At 54.2% G+C, this 20,671-nt stretch overlaps 1 protein-coding gene across 3 annotated transcripts; it reads left to right on the plus strand.

Annotated features, from left to right (window-relative positions):
* Positions 1-220: 220 nt before the first annotated feature.
* MYL10 (myosin light chain 10) lies at positions 221-17,294 on the plus strand. 3 transcript variants are annotated; one of them, XM_037990454.2, is made up of 8 exons: positions 221-905; positions 5,934-6,026; positions 6,178-6,279; positions 7,133-7,208; positions 7,993-8,097; positions 14,175-14,253; positions 16,838-16,886; positions 16,975-17,294. In XM_037990454.2, exons 1-8 carry the CDS (start codon positions 828-830, stop codon positions 17,071-17,073), a joined length of 681 nt encoding a protein of 226 aa, XP_037846382.1. In that variant the 5' UTR covers positions 221-827; the 3' UTR covers positions 17,074-17,294. The 3 variants fall into 3 exon arrangements, with proteins under 3 accessions (XP_037846382.1, XP_072868822.1, XP_008016641.3); XM_073012721.1 differs by lacking the exons at positions 221-905; positions 6,178-6,279 and adding an exon at positions 5,424-5,464; XM_008018450.3 differs by lacking the exons at positions 221-905; positions 6,178-6,279 and having other exon boundaries at positions 5,741-6,026.
* Positions 17,295-20,671: the final 3,377 nt, after the last annotated feature.

Raw genomic sequence — 20,671 nt, forward strand, 5'->3', positions numbered from 1 at the left:
GGTCCCTGGTGAGGGCTCCACCCTTGGGCCTGTGCCCATGGACCTAGGTGAGGACAGGCACTCATGTTTACATGCCCAAATGTTGCATTTTCCAAGACCACCCTGGCCCACCACACCCTGCCCCCCCCCCCCCCGCCCATCCTGTGCCTATGAAATCCCTGAGACCCTAGTGGGCGCACACACAGGCGGTTGGACGTCAAGAGGAGCAGAGGACAGGAAGAGCACACCGACAGCACTGGCTGACGCTGGCACGCCATCGACTGGCTGAATAACGCAAATGCCCAGGGGAATTTGGCCAGGGATGGTCGGAGGAGAGTCTGGCCGCTGAGCACCTTGAAAATCACCTTCCCACTCCATCCCCCTTCTGGCTCCCCATCATCTGCTGATAGCTACATCCACCATTCAATAAAACCTCGCACTCATTCTCCAAGCCCACGTGTGATCCAGTTTTCACATGCATCAAGGCAAGAATCCCAGGATACAGAAAGCCCTTTGTCCTTACGGTAAGGCAGAGGGTCTAACTGAGCTGATGAACACAAGCCACCTACAGATGGCAAAACTAGAAGAGCATCCTGTAGCACACGCCCACGGGGGCTTCAGGAGCTGTAAGCGTCAACCCCTAGACACTGCCGTGGGGTCGGAGCCCCAGAGCCTGCCTGTCTGCATGGTCCCCCTAGAGGTTTGAGCAGTGGGTCACAGAAGAAGCAAGCCACACCCCCACCGCATGCCCTGTGAAGGGGATAAGGGAACTTTTTCGCTTCACCACTATGCCTGACTAATCTTTTAATTAAAAAAAATTTTTTTGTGTGTGGAGACAGAATTTCACCATGTTGCCTAGGCTGGTCTCAAACTCCCGGCCTCAAGTGATCCTCCCTCCTCGGCCTCCCAAGGTGCTGGGATTACAGGTGCGAGCCACTGTTCCTGGCCTCTGACTCCACTTCTTACCTGCCTTGGGTGAGTGACTTAACCCATGTGTGCCTCAGTTTCCTCATCCGGAAGATGGGGTATGGACTGAATGTGAGGACACGTGTTTTTTTTTTTTTTTTGAGACGGAGTCTTGCTCTGTCGCCCGGGCTGGAGTTCAGTGGCCGGATCTCAGCTCACTGCAAGCTCCGCCTCCCAGGTTTACGCCATTCTCCTGCCTCAGCCTCTGGAGTAACTGGGACTACAGGCGCCCACCACCTCGCCCGGCTAGTTTTTTGTATTTTTTAGTAGAGATGGGGTTTCACCGTGTTAGCCAGGATGGTCTCGATCTCCTGACCTCGTGATCCGCCCGTCTCAGCCTCCCAAAGTGCTGGGATTACAGGCTTGAGCCACCGCGCCCGGCCTAGGAGGACACGTGTTTTAAGACATGGCCTGACCTTCTGTGTTGTATAGTAGCTGCTCTTATTATGATGATGATATTCCCTTCCCCCAAGGCAGGGGATCAGCTGTACCCGGGCCTGAAGGCCTGAGGCCAGCTCCTGGGACAGTTAAGCTCTTCAGCCCCTGGGGACCCGTGGGCTCACTGCCTGAACCCAGCACTGCCGGCCCTGGCAGCTGATCAGATGTGGCGGGCCCCAGATGGACGGTGGCAGCCTCTGAGGTCGAGCTGGGGCTGCTGGGGCTGCGCTAGACACAGGAGAGGCTTTCCAGGGCAGGTGCGGGCTCTGTTTGGCAGATGTACTAGAGAATTCTTGGGCGGGGCCAGGCCGGGTGGGGATGGATGTGTGTGTGTGAAGCCAGGGTGGAATGGAGGTCTCATTTTTCAGTTCTTCCTCATCAGGGTCACCTCCATTTTTCTTTTTTCCTTTTTTTTAAGAGACAATATCTCACTCTGTTGCCCAGGCTGGAGTGCAGTGGCGCAATCATAGATCACTGCAGCCTCAAACTTCTGGACTCAAGCAATCCTCCTGCCTCAGCCTCCTGAGTAGCTGGGACTACAAGAACACACCACCATGCTCGGCTACTTTTTTTATATATTTTGTAGAGATGGGGGTCTCACTATGTTGCCCAGGCTGGTCTTGAACTCCTGGCCTCAAGCGATCCTTCTGCCTTGGCCTCCGAAAGCTCTGGGATTACAGGCGTGAGCCACCGCGCCCATCCCATTTTTCTTTTATTTGTCTCTTTGCTTTCTCTGTTCATTGAGCATTTCAGTGCCCTGAGGGAGTCCCCTGGCCTGGGGGTGCGTAATGGGGGTCCTGATAATAGGCATATTGGGAGAAGGAGCCCTTGAGGGCCAGGTTGGTGCAGAAACCCTCTCCACAAGCAGACCGGGGGGTGTCACACCCTCCCATTCCTATGAGATCACTGAGCCTCCTAGAGGGTGATGTCCCACCCAGAGTCCCACGGCTCCAGAGGTCCGGCCACACTGCAGTCTGAGTGGGTCCCAGCCGGCATGGGTGACCCCATCCTGGGCAACACTCCCTGACGACTCAAGGCCAAGTCTTCCCATTGGGGTTGCCGGCCTCAACTTACTCTGTGTCCTTGGCCAAATGCCCCTTCCTGGGCCTTGGTCCCTTGGCTCTGGAGAAAACAGTTGGCCCAGGGCTCTCGGAGATCCTGGAGGCTTAGGCAGTCCCTGTGTCCGTGGTTTTTACCCACGGATTCCCCCCAACCCCACCCACTCTGAATGGCCCAAGGCAGGTGCCTGGCAGGGAGGCCCCTATCCTTGACCTGGATCACCTTCCATACTGAGCCTGGTGCGTGCCAGGGGCCTTGGGAGGATCACTATTTAAGGGCCATCTCTGAGCGATCCCCAGCCAGCTGCAGCTCCAGGGAGCTCTCCAGACCATGGTAGGCTGGGGTTGTTCTGCCTCTCCCATGGCCACCTTCCTTCACCTCCACCTCCTCCCTGGGGAGCTCAGGCCTATGGCTGTTGTGTCTTTGGCTTCAGCACTGCGGTCCCCTCCCTCCCACCCCTGACCCTGACTGTGACCCTGACCTTATTCCGCAACTCCTTTTCTTTTTCAGACAGAATCTCACTCTGTCGCCCAGGTTGGAGTGCAGTGGCTCCATCTCGGCTCACTGCGACCTCCGCCTCCTGGCTTCAGGTGCGTTTCCTGCCTCAGCCTCCTGAGTAGCTGGGATTACAGGCGCCCACCACCACACTTGGCTATTTTTTTATTTTTTATTTTTTTTGTATTTTTAGTAGAGATGGGGTTTCACCATGTTGTCCAGGTTGGTCTGAACTCCTGACTTCAAGTGATCCACTCGCCTCAGCCTCCCAAAGCTCTGAGATTACAGGCGTGAGCCTCTGCGCCCAGCCTCATTTCTCAACTTTGATCTCATTCTGTGACCTTGACTCCGTGTGTGATTCTGACCTTCACCTCCTGCCTGAATTCACCCTGCCTCTCACTGACCTTCCTGACCTTGATCTCATGTTGTCCCTGGTCTGACCTCCTCTTCCCTCTTGATGCCGTGCCTGGACCTGCCCCACCTGGGACTCCTCTCCACGTGGGTCCTGATTTGAGTCTCTGCATTCCTGGACTTGGTGGGGACTGCTGGAGAATGAGGAAGAGGAGGGTGGAGAGAGGCGGGGTGGGCAGGGCCTGGGGGCTTCATGGGGGCAGTGGCTCTGAGGGCACGGGTCCCCTGGGAGGGCCGGGGGTCAGTGTTCGCGACAGCGTGGCACCTCTGGAGCTCCGAGGTCCCCCTGCTCACCTTTGCCTGTGCACCTCATGTGACGTGGAGCTTGCCCTGGGCTCCTGCCCCTGGGGGCTCCCTTCGGGGTATCAATCTGGCGGTCCCTCTATGCCTGCATCTCCCCTGCCTCATTAGTTAGTCCCTTTCGGCCCAGAGCTCTGACTCGGCTGTCAGTCTCAGCTTGTCACCTCCTGACTGCCTGAGGGCCTCTGTGGATTGCCTGTCTCCAGCAGGACTGTGAGCTTCTTGGGGACCAAGATGGGGCCTGATTCAGCCCTGGGTCCCCAGGACTGGGCATGGGCCTACCTGGAGGTCCGCATGTGTCTAATACACGTCCCGATGCGTTGAGGTCGACATGTTCTTGGTTTTACAAATGGGGAAACAGGCTCAGATAAGACAAATGAATTTCTTAACATCACAGAGGCTGGGAGCTGCCACGCCAGGCTTTGAACCCTGATGCGGGTGATCCCCTTCTTCCCTGAGATGTTCCTCTCTGGGGAATTGTATTTTATAGGGGCCGTTCTCAAAAGGAATTTTCAAGACAGCTGAGCTGCAAAGACCCGAGGGTTTAGGACTCTCTTGCGTGGTAGAGAAAATGACCTCTCCCTCCCTCATGAAGCTCTGGGACACTGTAGGGTGGGGGTGTAGCCAGGGGGATCATGAGAGGCTGGGAGCTTGGGGGGCAGGGACTGAGGACGCCAAGGCCATGGCCAGGTCTGCCAGGGAAAGGGCAGAACCTCCCACAGACGGAAGTGATCATTTTTTATTAATCGGAGGAAATGTATATGTAATTATGTGAGATGAACTCTGCGGGGAAGTTCTTTTCTTTATGATGTCTGAAAGGATTTATAAATATTACAGAGGTTTTACAGCATCATAACGTTCCCGGCCGCCCTGGCAGCCCCCTTTCAAAGGATTAGTAGAGACAAGGCACCCAGTAAAAGCTAATTATAAGTCAGCCGGCACTTCTGCCCCCGTCAGTCGAGGGCTCCTGGGCAGGGGTGGGGACAGCAGTGAGCTGGGGGCAGGGGAGACCACACAGGCGTTGGGGGGTGGGGAGCAGGGGATGAGGGGAATCCTCTGCTCTGGTGGGGGCGGGTAGACAAGGGCTTGGCAGGAGAGGATGGTACAGGTTGTGATGGAGACAGGAGCTGGTGGTGGGAGCCCATGCCTGTGCCATCCCGTCCACCTCCCCCTCTGGAATCCAGCAATTCTTTTCCCCCATCAAGAGCCCATTCTGGGGCTTACAGCGCCCCTGGGGGCTGTAAGGATGGCTGCCAAGGGACAGGACCCTCGGGGGTCTTGGGGACCTAGGGCATTCAGGAAGTGCCCAATAGTGGACTTCCAGACACTATGACATCACAGAGGCAGGAAGGCTGGCCGGAGACCATCTAACTACTCAACGTGGGTGGCCTCCTGCTTTGCCTGCTGCGTAGGCTGGCCCTGAGTTCTGGGCAGCTATTTCCAAGCATTAGCTGATCCCCACTTTGAGCCAGGTTCAGGGTGGGGACAGGAGAGACCAGAGATGGGGCAAAGTGAGTTTTACCCCTGAGATGTCCACTTAGTCGAGGAGACAGACGCACAGAGATACCTCAGGATGGTGTGATGCGTGCTGTGGGGGTGACAGTTCACAGTGGAGCGGGGAGGGGAGAATGGCCTGGGGTCGGAGAAGGCTTCTCAGAGGAGGTTGAGGAAGCTGAGCCTACAGGATGGGTAGGAGTCTCTACATAGATTCTCCAGGGAAGGCATTCCAAGCAGGGAATTCCAACAGAGCAAGGCATTCCAGGCAGCGGCAAACGCCGGGAGGGAAGGCAGCTGTGGGACACAGCAGAGGACCTGGGTGAGAGGGAGTAGCAGCTCCGGGAGGGGGCAAGAGGCAGATCCTGTCGGGGGTCTAAGAGCTCAATTATTCTCTTGAGAACACGAAGAAGGTTTTTAGCAGGTGGTGATAAGGTCAGATTCCAGCTGTAGTGGAGGATGCTGGGGTGGAGATGGGGAGGCTGAAGGAAGAGATGCCCGCCTCTGCTCTGCAGTGCAGGCGCTGGCCGCCCACCTTCCGGAGCCCGGAGGACAGGGCCAGGAAGCAGCTGTCCAGCTCTGTGGGGGTGCACGCCATGCAGGCTTCTTGTCATGGGCTGGGAGAACGTCCTGATTACCTGCAAGGCTTCAGGGGGAGCCTTGTCTGTCTGCTGTGGGCACCGGGGAGGGCAGAGTCATTCTGGACTGCGATGCCCTGGGAGGTGAGACAGGGGGTGGGGGCTGACCCTCGAGGCAGGGGCCGCTGCAAGGCGTTGTCTGGTACCTCGCAGGCACCGAGAAGAGCTCGGAAAAGAGCAGAAGGCACTGCTAGCTCCAACGTCTTCTCCATGTTTGATCAGTCCCAGATCCAGGAGTTTAAAGAGGTCGGTCTGCTGTCCCATGGGGCTGCTGTGAGGATTCTTGGAATGCATGCCAGTTGCTCAAGGAGCTGGGCAGAGGCTCAGTCCTCAGTCTCGGGGGGCTGAAGATGTCATTATTACTATTATTATTATGATTATTTTGTTTGTTTGACAGAGTCTGGCTCTGTCGCCCAGGCTGGAGTGCAATGGTGTGATCTCCGCTCATTGCAACCTCCACCTCACAGGTTCAAGCAATTCTCCTGCCTCAGCCTCCCAAGTAGCTGGGATGCTGGGATTACAGACACGCACCACCACACCCGGCTAATTTTTTGAATTTTTAGTAGAGACAGGGTTTTGCCATGTTGGCCAGGCTGGTCTGGAACTCCTGACCTCAGGTGATCCACCTGCCTCAGCTTCCCAAAGTGCTGGGATTACAGACGTGAGCCACCGCGCTCAGTCCATTACTACATTTTTTAATGATCATAGTTTTTTGTTTTTTGTTTGTTTGTTTGTTTTTTTGAGACAGGGTCTTGCTCTGTTACCCAGGCTGGAGTGCAGTATTGCAGTCAGTGCTCGCTGAAACCTCAAATTCCTGGGCTCAAGCGATCCCCACCTCAGTCTCCTGAGTAGCTGAAACTACAGGCATACATCATTATGCCTGGCTAACTTTTTAATATTTTGTAGAGACAGGGTCTCATTGTTTTGCCCAGGCTTGTCTCAAACTCCTGGCCTCAAGCAATCCTCCTGCCTCTGCCTACCAAAGTGCTGGGATTGCAGGCATGAGCCGCCATGCCTAGCCAATGACATTATTTTTTCAGGACACCATGGCCATGGCCTAGAGCCTGGGTGTGTGACCTGTTGCCCTTGGGCAACCTCTTCCTCTCTCTGTACCTGACCCTGTGCTTGCTGTGTGACCTGGGGCCAGGCTTTTTTCTCTCTCTGCACCTGTTTCCCTCTCTGTAAACTGGAGTTGCTGTGAGCCTGAAATGAGGGGCTGGGGATGGAGCACATCCCAGCTGGGCTGCCAGAGGGACCTGCCCTGAGGCTCCTTGGGCAGCAGTCAGCAGGAGGATGGTCCTTGGGGGGGACTGGAAGGGTGGGTGGCCACTCGGCACCTGTGTCTCTGCCAGGCTTTCACCATCATGGACCAGAACCGCGATGGTTTCATCGACAAAGAGGACTTGAGGGACACCTTTGCCGCACTGGGTGGGTGAGCCAGTAGCCGGGGGAGCTTAGGGCCGGGCCATCCAGAGAGTGGGCAGCTGGGGCCAGCGGGGCAGCGCTCGCAGTGGGCGTGAGAGGCTCCTGTGCTGGGGAGCGCAGGGCAAAGGCAGCTGCTGCCTGGAAAGTCAGGAGACCTTCCTGGGGGGTTGGAGAAGGACTCGGCCAGGGAAGGGGAGGACACTCCAGGGACAGGAGTAGCAGCATGGGCCTGGAGCTGGTGTAGGTGGCCCTGGGTGTGGGCAGGGGCCAGGAGAGCAGGGGAGAAGCTGAGTCGGAGGGAAAGACCGAACTCCCAGGTTGAGGTTTCTGCCCCCTCTAAGGCCCCAGGGAAGAGCCTGAAGTTGCCTATGCAGGGTTTAGGTGGTGGAACGGACGTAACAAGGCCCTGAGCCCCTGCGAATCTGAGTGTCCCCTGGAACCACGGGGAATCCTGGCGTCCAGGCATCCACTGATTCCCTCCTGGGGCACAGGAATCCTGAGCCTGCAGCACCTGTGCACCTCAGCTGCAGCTTCTTGGGCCTCAGTTTCTTCACCTGTAAAATGGGGATGAGAGTGACTTGCTGCCCTTCTCATGAGGCTGGGGGTAGCCGGAAGCTGACTGTGGCCCAAATGTCCCCCAAAGAGTCCCCCAATGAGGGGGCAGGGCCTTAGGGCTGAGTGGGGGAGATGTGGGACGGCTGAGTGGGGAGGCTCTGTGGGACCCTCCAAGGCCCAAGCTCTGTTCTCTCTTATCCTCCCGGGCGCCCCCACCTCTCACCTCCCACAGGCCGCATCAATGTCAAGAACGAGGAACTGGAGGCCATGGTGAAGGAGGCCCCCGGACCCATCAACTTCACGGTGTTCCTGACTATGTTTGGGGAGAAGCTGAAGGGTGAGCCAGGCTCCTGGAGTCCTGGGGGATGGCGGGGAATGGCAGGCGGATGTGTGTGGGAAGGGGGGGGCCCTGACACACACACACCACAGGTGGGAGCATGATGTGGCCCCAGACACCAGCCCCCGGGTGCACACACCTTCAGGGACCCTGCCTCAGTTTCCCTCTCTTCACCACAGACTGGGGTAACCGTAAAGACTCCTGCTTCGGCCAGGCATGGTGGCTCATGCATGTAATCCCAGCGCTTTGGGAGGCTGAGGCGGGCGGTTTGCTTGAGTCCAGGAGTTTGAGACCAGCCTGGGTGATATAATGAAACTTCATCTCTACTAATACAAAAATTAGCCAGGCATGGTGGCACATGCCTGTAGTCCCAGCTATTTTGGAGGCCAAGGTGGGAGGATCGCTTGACCCTGGGAGGTGAAGGTTGCAGTGAGCTGAGATCACACCACTGCACTCCAGCCTGGGTGACAGAGCAAGACCCTGTCTCAACAACAACAACTAAACCCTGCCTTTAACCCCTTCGCCCACCATCAGGACAGTGCTCCCCATCCCACTGCCCCCAGCCATGCTGCTCCCCTACCTTCCTACCTGTGGGCTCCTTTTGCCCGCTCTGCACATGGGGCTGGGGGGACAGGAAGAGGATGCCGGAGGGAAGGTGTTTCCGAAAGATGCTGTGGTCGACCCCCGTGCAGAGCGAGTTACTCCCCTTGTCTTTTTCTGTGGCCACTGGAGCCCCCAGAGGAAGGAGCACGGAGCCTCATTCACAAATGAAGAGACTCAGACCCAGAGGAGTCACGAACCCTGCCCCAGATGCCCCAGCAAAAAGTGGCCGGGATGGAACCTCAACCCCAAAGCCTGGCTCTAACCACTGTACCCGCCCGAGACACAGCATTAGGCGTGGGGTGGAGGGTTGGGGCCATCTGTGTCCCCTTTCTGTCCTGGCCCTGGGGGAGCTCTCCCATAGGGACGTCCCGGAGCTTGAGAGTTCCGTGATTAGAAGGAAGGGCCAAGGTCGGGCGTGGTGGCTTGTGCCTGTAATCCCAGCACTCTGGGAGGCCGAGGTGGGTGGGTCATCTGAGGTCAGGAGTTCGAGACCAGTCTGACCAACATGGCGAAACCCTGCCTCTACTAAAAATACAAAAATTAACTGGGCATGGTTGTGGGTGCCTGTAATCCCAGCTGCTTGGGAGGCTGAGACAGGAGAATCGCTTGAACCCGGGTGGCAGAGGTTGCAGTGAGTCGAGATTGGGCCACTGTACTCCAGCCTGGTAACAGAGCCAGACTCCATCTCAAAAAAAAAAAAAAAAAAAAAGGAAAAGCCAGCTGGGGCAGTGGTCCCTGGGAGGTGGGCACTGTCAGCCCCCCACCCTCAGGCTGCCCCTGCCAGGCCTCCTCCCTTGGACCCCCTGCCTTGGCTAGGCCTAGGGTCGGGCCCTGGCTTCCCATTGACTCCTAGGTTGACCTTGCACAGATTTATCTGCTTTCTGGCCTCAGTTTTTTGGTCTGTAAAATGGGCTTATAATAGTTTCCTGAGCCTGCTGTAACAAATTCTGTGAAACCGGGTGGCTCGAAACAACAGACATGTATTGTCTCACAGTCCTGGAGACTAGAAGTGCAAAATCTGGCAGAGGATTTGGGGAGAATCCATTCCTTGCCTCCCCAGCTTCTGGTGGCTCTACCTCTCTCATCTCTGCTTCGTTGTCAATGGTCCCGTCCTCTTCTATCTAACCTCCCTCCACCTGCCTCTTTGTTTCATTTTGTTTTGTTTTTGAGACGGAGTCTCACTCTGTTGCCCAGGCTGGAGTGCAATGCGCAATCTCAGCTCATGGCAACCTCTACCTCCAAGGTTCAAGCGATTCTCATGCTTCAGCCTCCCAAGAAGCTGGGATTACAGGCGCCCGCCACTATGCCTGGCTAATTTTTTTTTTTTTTTTTTTTTTTGTATTTTTAGTAGAGACAGGGTCTCGCCACGTTGGCCAGGCTGGTCTCGAACTCCTGACCTCAAGTGATCTGCCCATATCGGCCTCCCAAACTGCTGGGATTACAGGCATAAGCCCCAGCGCCCGGACTCTACCTGCTGTTGGATTTAGGTCCTACCTGGATAATCTAAGATGATCTCTGCATCTCAAGATGCTTAACTTACATCTGCAAAGTCCTTTTTTCCAAATAAGGTGACATTTACAGGCTCTGGTGGACATATCTTTTTCTTTTCTTTTTTTTTTTTTTGAGACGGAGTCTCGCTCTGTCACCCAGGCTGGAGTGCAGTGGCGTGATCTTGGCTCACTGCAAGCTCTGCCTCCCGGGTTCATGCCATTCTCCTGCCTCAGCCTCCCAAGTAACTGGGACAGGTGCCCACCACCACGCCCGGCTAATTTTTCTGTATTTTTAGGGGAGATGGAGTTTCACTGTGTTAGCCAGGAAGGTCTCGATCTCCCGACCTCGTGATCCACCCACCTCGGCCTCCCAAAGTGCTGGGATTACAGGTGTGAGCCACCGCACCTGGCTTCTGGTGGACATACCTTTTTAGGGGCCACCATTCAGTCCACCACAGGGTGATCCGACCTGACATCACAGGTTTGATGGGGTGAAAAATCAGTACTCTCATGGGTCGTGACCTGCTAGGGGGTAGAGCAGCCTCCACGCACCGTGTCCCGGCAGATCTAGAGCCAGAAGGAAGGCAGCCATCAGCCTGGGTGCGAGAGATGAGGAAACCCAGGGCTGGGGAGGGCAGGCTCATCCGGAGCAGGCTTTGAACGTGGGGCTGTCTAGCTGAATCAGGAGCATCACTGGGCCCGCCGCCGGGCAGCTTGTCGGGGCCTATTTCCAGGACCATGTCTGCCTCCTGGAAGAGCTCAGAAACCCAGGAGGCCGGGAGAGATGAATGCTCTGTGGGAAAGATATGCGTGACTGTAGCCAGCAACTTCAAAGGAAGCAGACAGGCCTGACTCTTTTATCCAGAGGAACGTCACTGAAGGAGGCCTGTTAAAGGCCGGCGGGAGGGCCTGGGGAAGTGGCCTCTGGTTCTGCCAGAGTGGACGGCCCAGGGCCCAGCCCAGGAGGTGAGGTGGTGAGCACCTCCCACCCCTGGTGTTGGACGTGGACAGGGAGGGCCCTGCTGCCAGAGCAGGAGTTTGGAAAGGCCTGCAGGAGTGCTCAGGGGAGGGGGAGGGGACTCTGTCAGTTCACGGTGGGCCCCAAACCTGTTTCACAGATGGGAAGATGGAGACTAAAAGCTCGTGTTGGTCCATGGTTGAGCTGAAGCTGTGACCCAGGGCCTGGTGTGGGCTGCAGCTTTTTCTCATTTTTGCAGGGGCGCCGGGACTGGGGCTCCGGCTGAGCCTGTTGTGCAGACGTGGCCAGACTGCGTGAGAGGCCGGTGGGAGGGGACAGGAGCCGGGAGGGCAGGGGGCTGGGGCGGGCGCCACCTCACCCCACTAATTGGGAAGAGGAGACTGCGTCATGAGATTCCCAACGATGATGGGGGGCGGTGGCCACTCTGTAGCAGATTTTATGAGGTTTGCAGTCTCAGGAACAGAGGTTTTCTCTGTGGAGGAGGGAAGGGAGGACTGCCAGCCATGGCAACAGGGAGTGGCAGGGCTGTGCTGGGTGCCTGAGAGCCTGAGCTAAGTTCATGTGCATGGTCCGCAGCGGGACAGGCTGGAGCCGGCCACAAACCTACCCAAGCAGTGAGGCCTCTTCAAAGACGCTGGGAATTTTCAGCTAATCGGTGAGACCTGGGAGGCTGTGGCCTCGGAGGCAAATCCCACGTGGCTGCCTCTGGTCACTCAACCCTCACCCGCTTGGAGGCACCCTCCGACCTCTGCCTGCTTGGACAGGCTGTGAGGGCCTGGAGCCCTGCCCCTGCTGTGCTCTGGGCGGAGCCTCTCTGCTGGGCACACGAACTTCCTGCCACCCTGCCCAGAGGCAGTCCATGGCTCTGCCCTCTAGAAGTTCCCAGGCCAGTGAGGCCAGCATGTGCCAGGCTTTTTCACTCTGTGCCAGTTTCAGAGATGCCTGGAGACTCAGACACTGCCCCACTCCTGGCTAGTTCTTAGTCTGATGTGGGAGGCACACATGGCCCTGACCCAGTCTGATGGAAGAGGCACAGATGGACTTGATCTGGTCTGATGGGGGAGGAACAGATGGCCCTGACTTGGTCTGATGGGGGAGGAACAGATGGCCCTGACTTAGTCTAATGGGGGAGGAACAAATGAGGCCCTGATCTAATCTGATGGGAGAGGCACAGATGGCTCTGACCCACTCTGATGGAAGAGGCACAGATGTACCTGACCCTGTGTAATGGGAGAGGAACAGATGAGGACCTAATCTGAGGGGAAAGGCACTGATGGCCCTGACCCAGTCTAATGGGGGAGGCACAGATGACCCTGATCCAGTTTGATGGGAGAGGTAGAGCTGACCCTGACCCTCTCTAGTGTTAGAGAAACAGATGAGGCCCTGATCAAATCTGAGGGGAAAGGCACAGATGGCCCTGACCCAGTCTGATGGGGGAGGCACAGATGGCCCTGAGCCAGTATGATGGGAAAGGCACAGATGACCCTGATCCAGTCTGATGGGGGAGGCACAGATGACCCTGATCCAGTTTGATGGGAGAAGCACAGATGACCTTGACCCCATCAGATGGGGAGGCATAGATAAGGCCCTGATCTAATCTAATGGAGGAAGCGCTGATGGCCCTGACCCAGTCTGATGGAGGAGGAACAGATGGCACTGACCCAGTCTAATGGGGGAGGCACAGATGGTCCTGACCTAGTGTGATGGTGGAGGAACAAATGGCCCTGACCTAGTCTGATGGGGGAGGCACATGGCCCTGCCTGACCCAATCTGACTGGCAGGAGCACAGGGTGGCAGAAGGAGCAGGGGACTCTGGAGTCCACAGAGGTGGGTTTCAATCCTCCTTTCTCTTATCAGTGGGCTTTGGGCATGTAATGAAACCTCTCTGAGCCTGTTTTCTCTCTGATAAACTAAAATGACCACATCTACTCCATGGGTGCTCTGAGAGCTCCAGGAGATAAAATCTTAAAGCTGCAGGCATAGAGCACTCAGATTTGTTTGCAGCCCTGATTGATACACGTTTGTTAAAACCTTACCATGAATGGTATGTTATCTTAGCTGCTCCTGTGAGGTGGGTGGCGAGCACCATCTCTGTCCCCTTTCACCAATGACACGGTTGAGCACTGAAGAAAGGAAGGGGGCACCCCGCGTCCACAGTGAACAAGGAGGACACGGTGACAGAGGGCGAAAGAGTACCAGGCAAGGGTGGCCAGGTCACCTGCTGTCATTCACACAGCCTGTGAAGCCTTGGGCAAGACCCTTCCTCTCTGTGGGCTTCTGTTTCCCACTGGTGCAATGCGGGGGCTGCACATTCAATCCCGTTGTGGGTATCAGATTCATTTCTTCTAATGACATCTCTCCCCAAGACTATGCTGTGAACGTGATAAAAGCAGAACTTCTCTGGCTTCACTTCTGCCCCCCGAGCCCCCTCCCTTGGCCCGTTGGCCCACCTACCCCACTTCTGGCCAGGACAATCTCTCAGACCCCTCCAATGCCACTGCCCAAGCCCCAGCCTTTTGGCAGCCATGTACAGAACTCTTTTTCTTCCACCCACGACATCTTGTGCACAGCCTGGGTGACGCGTGAGCCCCAGAGTCGTGCCCCCCACTTCACTGGTCATGCAGCAGACTCAGCTGTGAGACCCTGGACAAGTCACTTAACTTCTCTGGGTCTCAGCTTTTCCATCTGTAAAATAGGGAAGGGTTAAGCCCAAAGTAAATGCTCAATCAGGGTCTCCATGTACAGTTGCACAGGTTGTTCACAAAAATATATATGCGGTGCCCTTGTCTATGATTACAATGACCTGTTTCCCTCCTTGCTCTTGCTTCAAGTGAGCTCGGCCCTCACTGTGCAGTGGAAGTTGGGGAAGGAGTTCCCCAGAGCTGTGCCTCTGTGCAGGGGCCGTGGGACTTGCCCCCATCCCCAGCCCCTGCCCAGCCTGGTGCCTGTCTCTGTGGGTCCTTCTCCACCTGCCTCTCTCTCTGCCCTGTATGTGCTGCTTATAGGTACGGACCCAGAGGAGACCATTCTCCACGCCTTCAAAGTGTTCGACACTGAAGGAAAAGGTTTCGTCAAGGCCGATGTGTAAGTTTCCCCTGACTGCCTTGGGGTTTCCTGCCTGCAAAGGCTCACGGGAATAAGCCAGCTCCGGGCTGGGGTCAGGATGGGTGGCAGCCCAGTCTCCTCTCCCAAAAGCCAGGAGCTGGGGATCCGGCCCAGTGATATCACTTGATGTCCCTTCCCCTCTCTGGGTCTTGGTGTCCCCTTCTCTGTATGTGCATGGAAGTAGAAATGGATAAGAAGTGGTGGGTCAGGCTGGGCGCAGTGGCTCACGCCTGTAATCCCAACACTTTGGGAAGCCGAGGTGGGCAGATCGCTTGAGACCAGGAGTTCTAGACCATCCTGGCCAACACAGCAAAACCCCGTCTCTACTGAAAAGTAAAAAAAAAAAAAAAATTAGCCAGGCATAGTGGTGCCCGCCTGTAATCCCAGCTACTCTGGTAGCTGAGGCAGGAAAATCGCTTGAACCTAGGAGGTGGAGGTTGCAGTGAGCCAAGATCACGCCATTGCACTCCAGCCTGGGTGACAGAGTGAAACTCTATCTCAAAAAAAAAAAAGAAGTGGTGGGTCACTCCAAGAGAGCTTCCTAGTGGGGTGGGTGTGGGGGCAAAGGCGGACCTTGAAGGATGACTACGGGTAGCCCAGGCTAGGGCGGGAACAGCATTTTAGATGAGGGAACAGAGAGCTTGGAGGGCCAGGGCTTGGCGTGTGCGTGTGTGTTTGGAGTTGGCTGCAGTTGGAGGGTGTGCATGGAGGTGGTATAGGGGAGACTGAGCACAGAGTGGCAGGCGGCGCCTGTTGGAGAGGCTCACACCGTAGCCCCTGGACTCTGTGTCTGCCCTGGGAGCATGGGAGAACCTGAGGAGGAGTTAGGGAAGGACACCATGGAGGCCAGCCTGGAGAAGGAGTTGCAGCTCCCAGGAGGGTCATGGCCGTCGAGACAGAGTCGGGTAGACAGATAAGCAAAGAGCTTATAGGATCAGTGCCCATAGGATCCAGGGTCTGGGGAGAGGACTGAGCCAGATCGAAGTCAGCACTGCCTCAGGCAAGAGGGCAGCAAGGACTGGGGAAGGTGACCGGCTCACTTGGAATGTATGAGGGGGAAGTGGCTGCAGGCAGCTGTCCGGCAGGCACTGGGGCTGCCATCGTGAGGGTAGGGGTGCCCCACCCAGTGACAACACGAGAGCAGAGAGCCAAGGATTGCAGGTGGGAGTGGGCGGGGGAGTGGCAGCCTTCCCAGGACCCAGGATTTAGAGCTGACCTCTGAGCTGTGCCCAGGCAGTCCCTTCAGAACCTTGCTGGACCTGAGGGTGGCCTGGGGCAGGTGAGATTCCTCCCCAGGCCCAGGCTTCCTGATCAATTACTGTAATGCTGCCGGCCTTCAGGTTTTGAGGCGAGTTTTGCTAGTTTTGAGATTCTCACATATGGAGGTGGAGGGGCAGAGGGCAGATGCGGCAGGGGTGGAGGTGGAGAGGGTCTGTCCTGTTTCACACGTTCTCAACTCCAAGATCATGAGTCACATACTCCCCTGGGATGGGGAGGGGATGCTGAGGGTTGCTCCAGGCCACAGTCCTCCCCTTCACCCCTCCCTCGGGGTCTGTGGCTCCTACCTCCATCCTGGGGAACTGGGGAAGCGTCAGAGGCATCCCTGGAGTGACCCCGAGCCCTCCCTCTACTGTCAACCACCTTCACTCTTAAGGACAAGGCTGGAAAGACCCTTGGGGGACCTAATTTGGGAACTGAAGGCACTGCCTTGGGACATGGGACCTGGATCTGTAGCTGCAGGCCAGGCAGGCCAGACAGGCCACGACGGAGACTCTGGTTGAAACAGAGTCTGTGAAAAGTCCCCAGCCTGGAGAGCTGGAAACTGTGACTGGCCCACAGAAACATAAATAATGGAAAATGTGCATTGGTCCTTAGCGAGGTCTGCCGCAGCTGGTGCCAGAGTGGGTGGATGAGGCCCCGCTCAGCTGTCTGATACCATCCCTGCCCACTGAGCCTCCTTAAGAACCCTACAGGACCCTCCAAACTTGAAGGGGCACCAGTCCCTTGCAGGCCCAAGAGGACACAGACCTGGACAGGCCTTCCTATACCCTTGGCAGAGCACAAGCATCTTGTCGTCTCTAAAGTGCTTTGCAGATGTCAGTGAACATCACAAGCTGGAGAAAACAGTGTGTCCAGAATCAGGCAAAAGAGGCTCTGCGGTGGGGGACCTGAGGTGTCTCCCCTCAATGATACAGAGCTTAGTTATAGTGCATGATGGGAAATCAGAGTAGCCCCCATGTTGGGGTCCCCAGGTCATTCCATTTGGTCCCCACTTGATGCTGGGAGGAAAGCCCACTTCACAGAGAAAGAAACTGAGGTTCAGAGTGGCCCCCATGTTGGGGTCCCCAGGTCATTTCTTTTGGTCCCTACCTGATGCTGGGAGGAAAGCCCACTTCATGGAGGAGGAAACCGAGGTTCAGAGGCTATTGGGTCATTGGAGTAGCCTGGCCTCCTGGGCCAGGACGTCCCCCTGCGCCCACTTGCCCCTCATCACCCCTGGGGTCTGCATGTTCAAGCTGGATATCCCTTTCCCTGAATGTAACTGTGTCTCTCCCTTGAACAGCATCAAAGAAAAACTTATGACCCAGGCAGACCGCTTCAGTGAGGAGGAGGTAAATTGGGATTTTGGTGGATCACAGCGGATTCTCTGCTCTGGCTGCCACCTGGCCTGGTGCAGGCTGACTCTCTGCTCCTTCCCAGGTCAAGCAGATGTTTGCAGCGTTCCCCCCAGATGTGTGCGGCAACCTGGACTACAGAAACCTGTGCTACGTCATCACTCACGGTGAAGAGAAGGATTAGGGGATCACGAGTCTCCCCAGCGTTCAGGGGCAGCAAACACTGTTGCGGGGTGTGACAGGGAGCTCTTGCAGCCGGCGGGTACAGGAAAAAGTGTTCCCTTGTCTATGGTTGGGGACAAAGCAAGAATAAATAATGCTAACGAGGTCTGAGTTTGTGCGGTAAATGCTCCAGTGAGGGAGAAAACGAAACATTCCTATCTTGTTGGTTTTTCCAAAACTTTTTTGTTTCTCTGGCTCTGCCCAAATGTTCCCGAGGAGCTGGTGTTTAGAGCTAATTGACAGTTTTAACGATTCCCAGCTAAGCCACAGGATATTGCCTTCATTTATGGAGCTTTTATTAAGCACCTAGTGCGTGCCAGAGGCTGTGCTGGTCCCAGGGATTCTCAGAAGAGCCAGGACTGTCCCTGGGCAGGAAGATGCTGCTGACTGCAGTGAGGGAGGCAGAGGAGGGGGCAAAAAGTGGGGTGGGGACATTGGTGGGAGGAGAACGGAGAAGCACGGGAGAAAACTGGCTGCAAAGAGCTGGCTAGAGGCAAAGACGTCAGAAGGGAAGAGGTGGCTTCAAGGGATGTTTAGGGGGTAGGCAAGGATTTCTTAAACGGGACACACATAGCTCTGACCGTAAAAGTGGATAAATTGGACTTCATCAAAATTAAAAATTTCTGGTCACCAAAAGATGCAAGTAAGAAAGAAAAAAGGCGCTGGGCCAGGAAACATACCGGCAACACATACGTCGTGACAAGGATCTCATATCCACAGGATATATATATTTTTAAATCCTTCATATCTATAATAGAAAGATTATAACCCCCAAAAAGGTAGATGACAAGAATAATATTCAAATGGCCATAACGATCTGAAAAGAGGCTGGGCACAGTGGCTCAAACCTGTAGTCCCAGAACTTTGGGAGGCCGAGGCAGGAGGATTGCTTGATGCCAGGAGTTTGAGACCAGTCTGGCAACATAGCAAGACCCCATCTCTACAAAAAAATAAAAATAAAAATAAAATAAAAATTAGCCTGGCATGGTGGTGCACACCCATAGTCCCAGCTACTCAGGAGGCTGAGGTGGGAGGATCACTTGAGCCCAGGAGCTGGAGGCTGCAGTGAGCTGTGATCACACCACTGCACTCCAGCCTGGACGACAGCAAGACCCTGTCTGAATAAATAAATAATAGGGCACTCATACATGGGAATAGCACACGGCAATAAGAATAAACTATTGATGTACACAACAGCTTGACTGATTGCTCATATATACTATGTTATATGGAAAAAGAGGCAAAAGAGTGCACACTTAAAAAAAAAAAACTTTTTATTGAGATACAATTCACATACCATAAAACCCACTTTTTTTTTTTTTTTTTAAGACAGTCTCACTCTGTTGCCCAGATTGGAGTGCAGTGGCGTGATCTCGATTCACTGTAACCTCCGCCTCCTGGGTTCAAGCGATTCTCCTGCCTCAGCCTCCCAAGTAGCTGGGATTACGGGCACGTGCCACCATGCCCAGCCAACATTTGTATTTTTAGTAGAGACGGGGTTCCGCCATGTTGGCCAGACTGGTCTCGAACTCCTGACCTCAGGTGATCCGCCCGCCTCAGCCTTCCAAAGTGCTGGGATTACAGGTGTGAGCCACCGCGCCGTGCCTTTTACCACTACTTATAAACAGAATATTAATCACCACAAAACGAAATTCATTAGTGATCACTCCTTATTCTTCCTGCTTTCCGCCCCTGGCAACCATGAAGCTACTATTGCACGTCTCTATGGATTTGCCTGTTCCAGACATTCATATAAATAGAATCCTGCAATAGGTAGCCTTTTGCGTGTGGTGTCTTTCACTTAGCATAATATTTTCATGGTTCATCCTTGTTGTAGACTTTATTCCTTTATTTAATTATTTATTTATTTCTGAGACAGAGTTTCACTCTTATTGCCCAGACTGGAGTGCCATGGCACGATCTTGGCTCACCGCAACCTCCACCTCCTGGGTTCAAGTGATTCTGCCACCTCAGCCTCCCAAGTAGCTGAGATTACAGGCATGAGCCACCACGTCTGGTTAATTTTGTATTTTTAGTAGAGACGGGTTTCGCCACGTTGGTCAAGCTGGTCTCGAACTCCTGACCTCAGGTGATCCATCCACCTCAGCCTCCCAAATTCCTGGGATTACAGGCATGAGCCACCGCACCTGGCTTCATTCCTTTATATAGCCAGATAAGATTCCATTTTATGGATAGATCACATTTTGTTTATTCATCAGTTGATGCACATTTGAGATATTTCTGTTAGCTATTATGGATAATACAACTATGAACATTTGTGTACAAGTTTTTGTATAAATATATGTTTTCAATTCTCTTAGGCATATACCTAGGAGTGAAATTACTGGGTCACATGGTAAGTCTATATTTAACCTTCTGAGGAATTGCCAAATTACTTTTCAAAAAGGTTATACCATTTTGTATTCCCACCAGTGATGTACAAGGCTTTCAATTTTTCCACATCCTTGCCAATACTTGTTATTTTCTGTTTTGTGTTTTGTTTTGTTTTTTTTTCCAAAACTATAACAATCTTAGTGGGTATGAAATGGTATTTCATTTGGGTTTTGATTTGCATTTCTCTAATGGATAATGATATTGAACATCTTATGTTTTTATTGGTCATTTGTATCTCTTCTTGGGAGAAATCTGTTCAGGTTCATTGCCCATTTTAAAATTGTGTTACACTTTTTTTGTTGCTCAGTTATAGAAGTTCTTTATATATTCTACATACTAGATATTTTTATTTTAATTTATTTGTCTATTTATTTATTTTTGAGACAGGGTCTCACTCGGTCACCCAGGCTAGAGTGCAGTGGTACCATCACAGCTCACTGCAGCCTCAATCTCCCGGGCTTAAGTGATCCTCCCACCTCAGCCTCCCCAGTAACTGGGACTATAAGCATGAGCCACCACACCTGGGTAATTTTTTTTTTTTTTTTTTTTAGGAGAGCTGCCCAGGCTGGTCTTGAACCCCTGGGTTCAACCAATCCTCCCACCTTGGCTTCCCAAAATGCTGGGATTACGGGCATGAGCCCACCACACCCAGCCTGGACCCTTTCAGATATGTGATTTGCAAATATTTTCTTCCATTCTGTGGGATGTCTTTCTACTCTCTTGATAGTGCCCTTTGATGTGCAACAGTTTTAAATTTTGATGAAGTCTGTTTTAGCTATTTCTGCTTGTGCTTTGGGTGTTATATCTAAGACACTGTTGGACAGATGCTGTGCTCATGACTGTAACCCCGGCCCTCTGGGAGGCCGAGGCAGGCAGACCACTTGAGGTCAGAAATTTGAGACCAGCCTGGCCAATATGACCAAACATCATCTCTACTAAAAATACAAAAAACTAGCCGGGTGTGGTGGTGCACAACCGTAGTCCCAGCTATTTGGGAGGTTGAGGCAGGAGAATCACTTGAGCCCAGGAGTTCAAGGCTATAGTGAGCTGTGATTGCACCACTGTGTTTCAGTCTGGGTGACAGAGAGAGACCATGAGACCCTGTCTCAACAAACAAAAAAAGGGAAAAGAAATAAAGAAAAGAAAAGAAAGGAAAGGAAGAAAGA

Source organism: Chlorocebus sabaeus, chromosome 28 (assembly GCF_047675955.1).
Source record: "Chlorocebus sabaeus isolate Y175 chromosome 28, mChlSab1.0.hap1, whole genome shotgun sequence".
NCBI lineage: Eukaryota > Metazoa > Chordata > Mammalia > Primates > Cercopithecidae > Chlorocebus > Chlorocebus sabaeus.

Coding starts and splice junctions, on each gene's coding strand:
- MYL10 (XM_037990454.2), top strand. CDS start 828: ATGTTGCCTAGGCTGGTCTCAAACTCCCGGCCTCAAGTGATCCTCCCT. Junction 6,280..7,132: donor CTCCTGCCTCAGCCTCCCAA/GTAGCTGGGATG, acceptor TGTCTCTGCCAG/GCTTTCACCATCATGGACCA. Junction 8,098..14,174: donor GTTTGGGGAGAAGCTGAAGG/GTGAGCCAGGCT, acceptor TGCTGCTTATAG/GTACGGACCCAGAGGAGACC.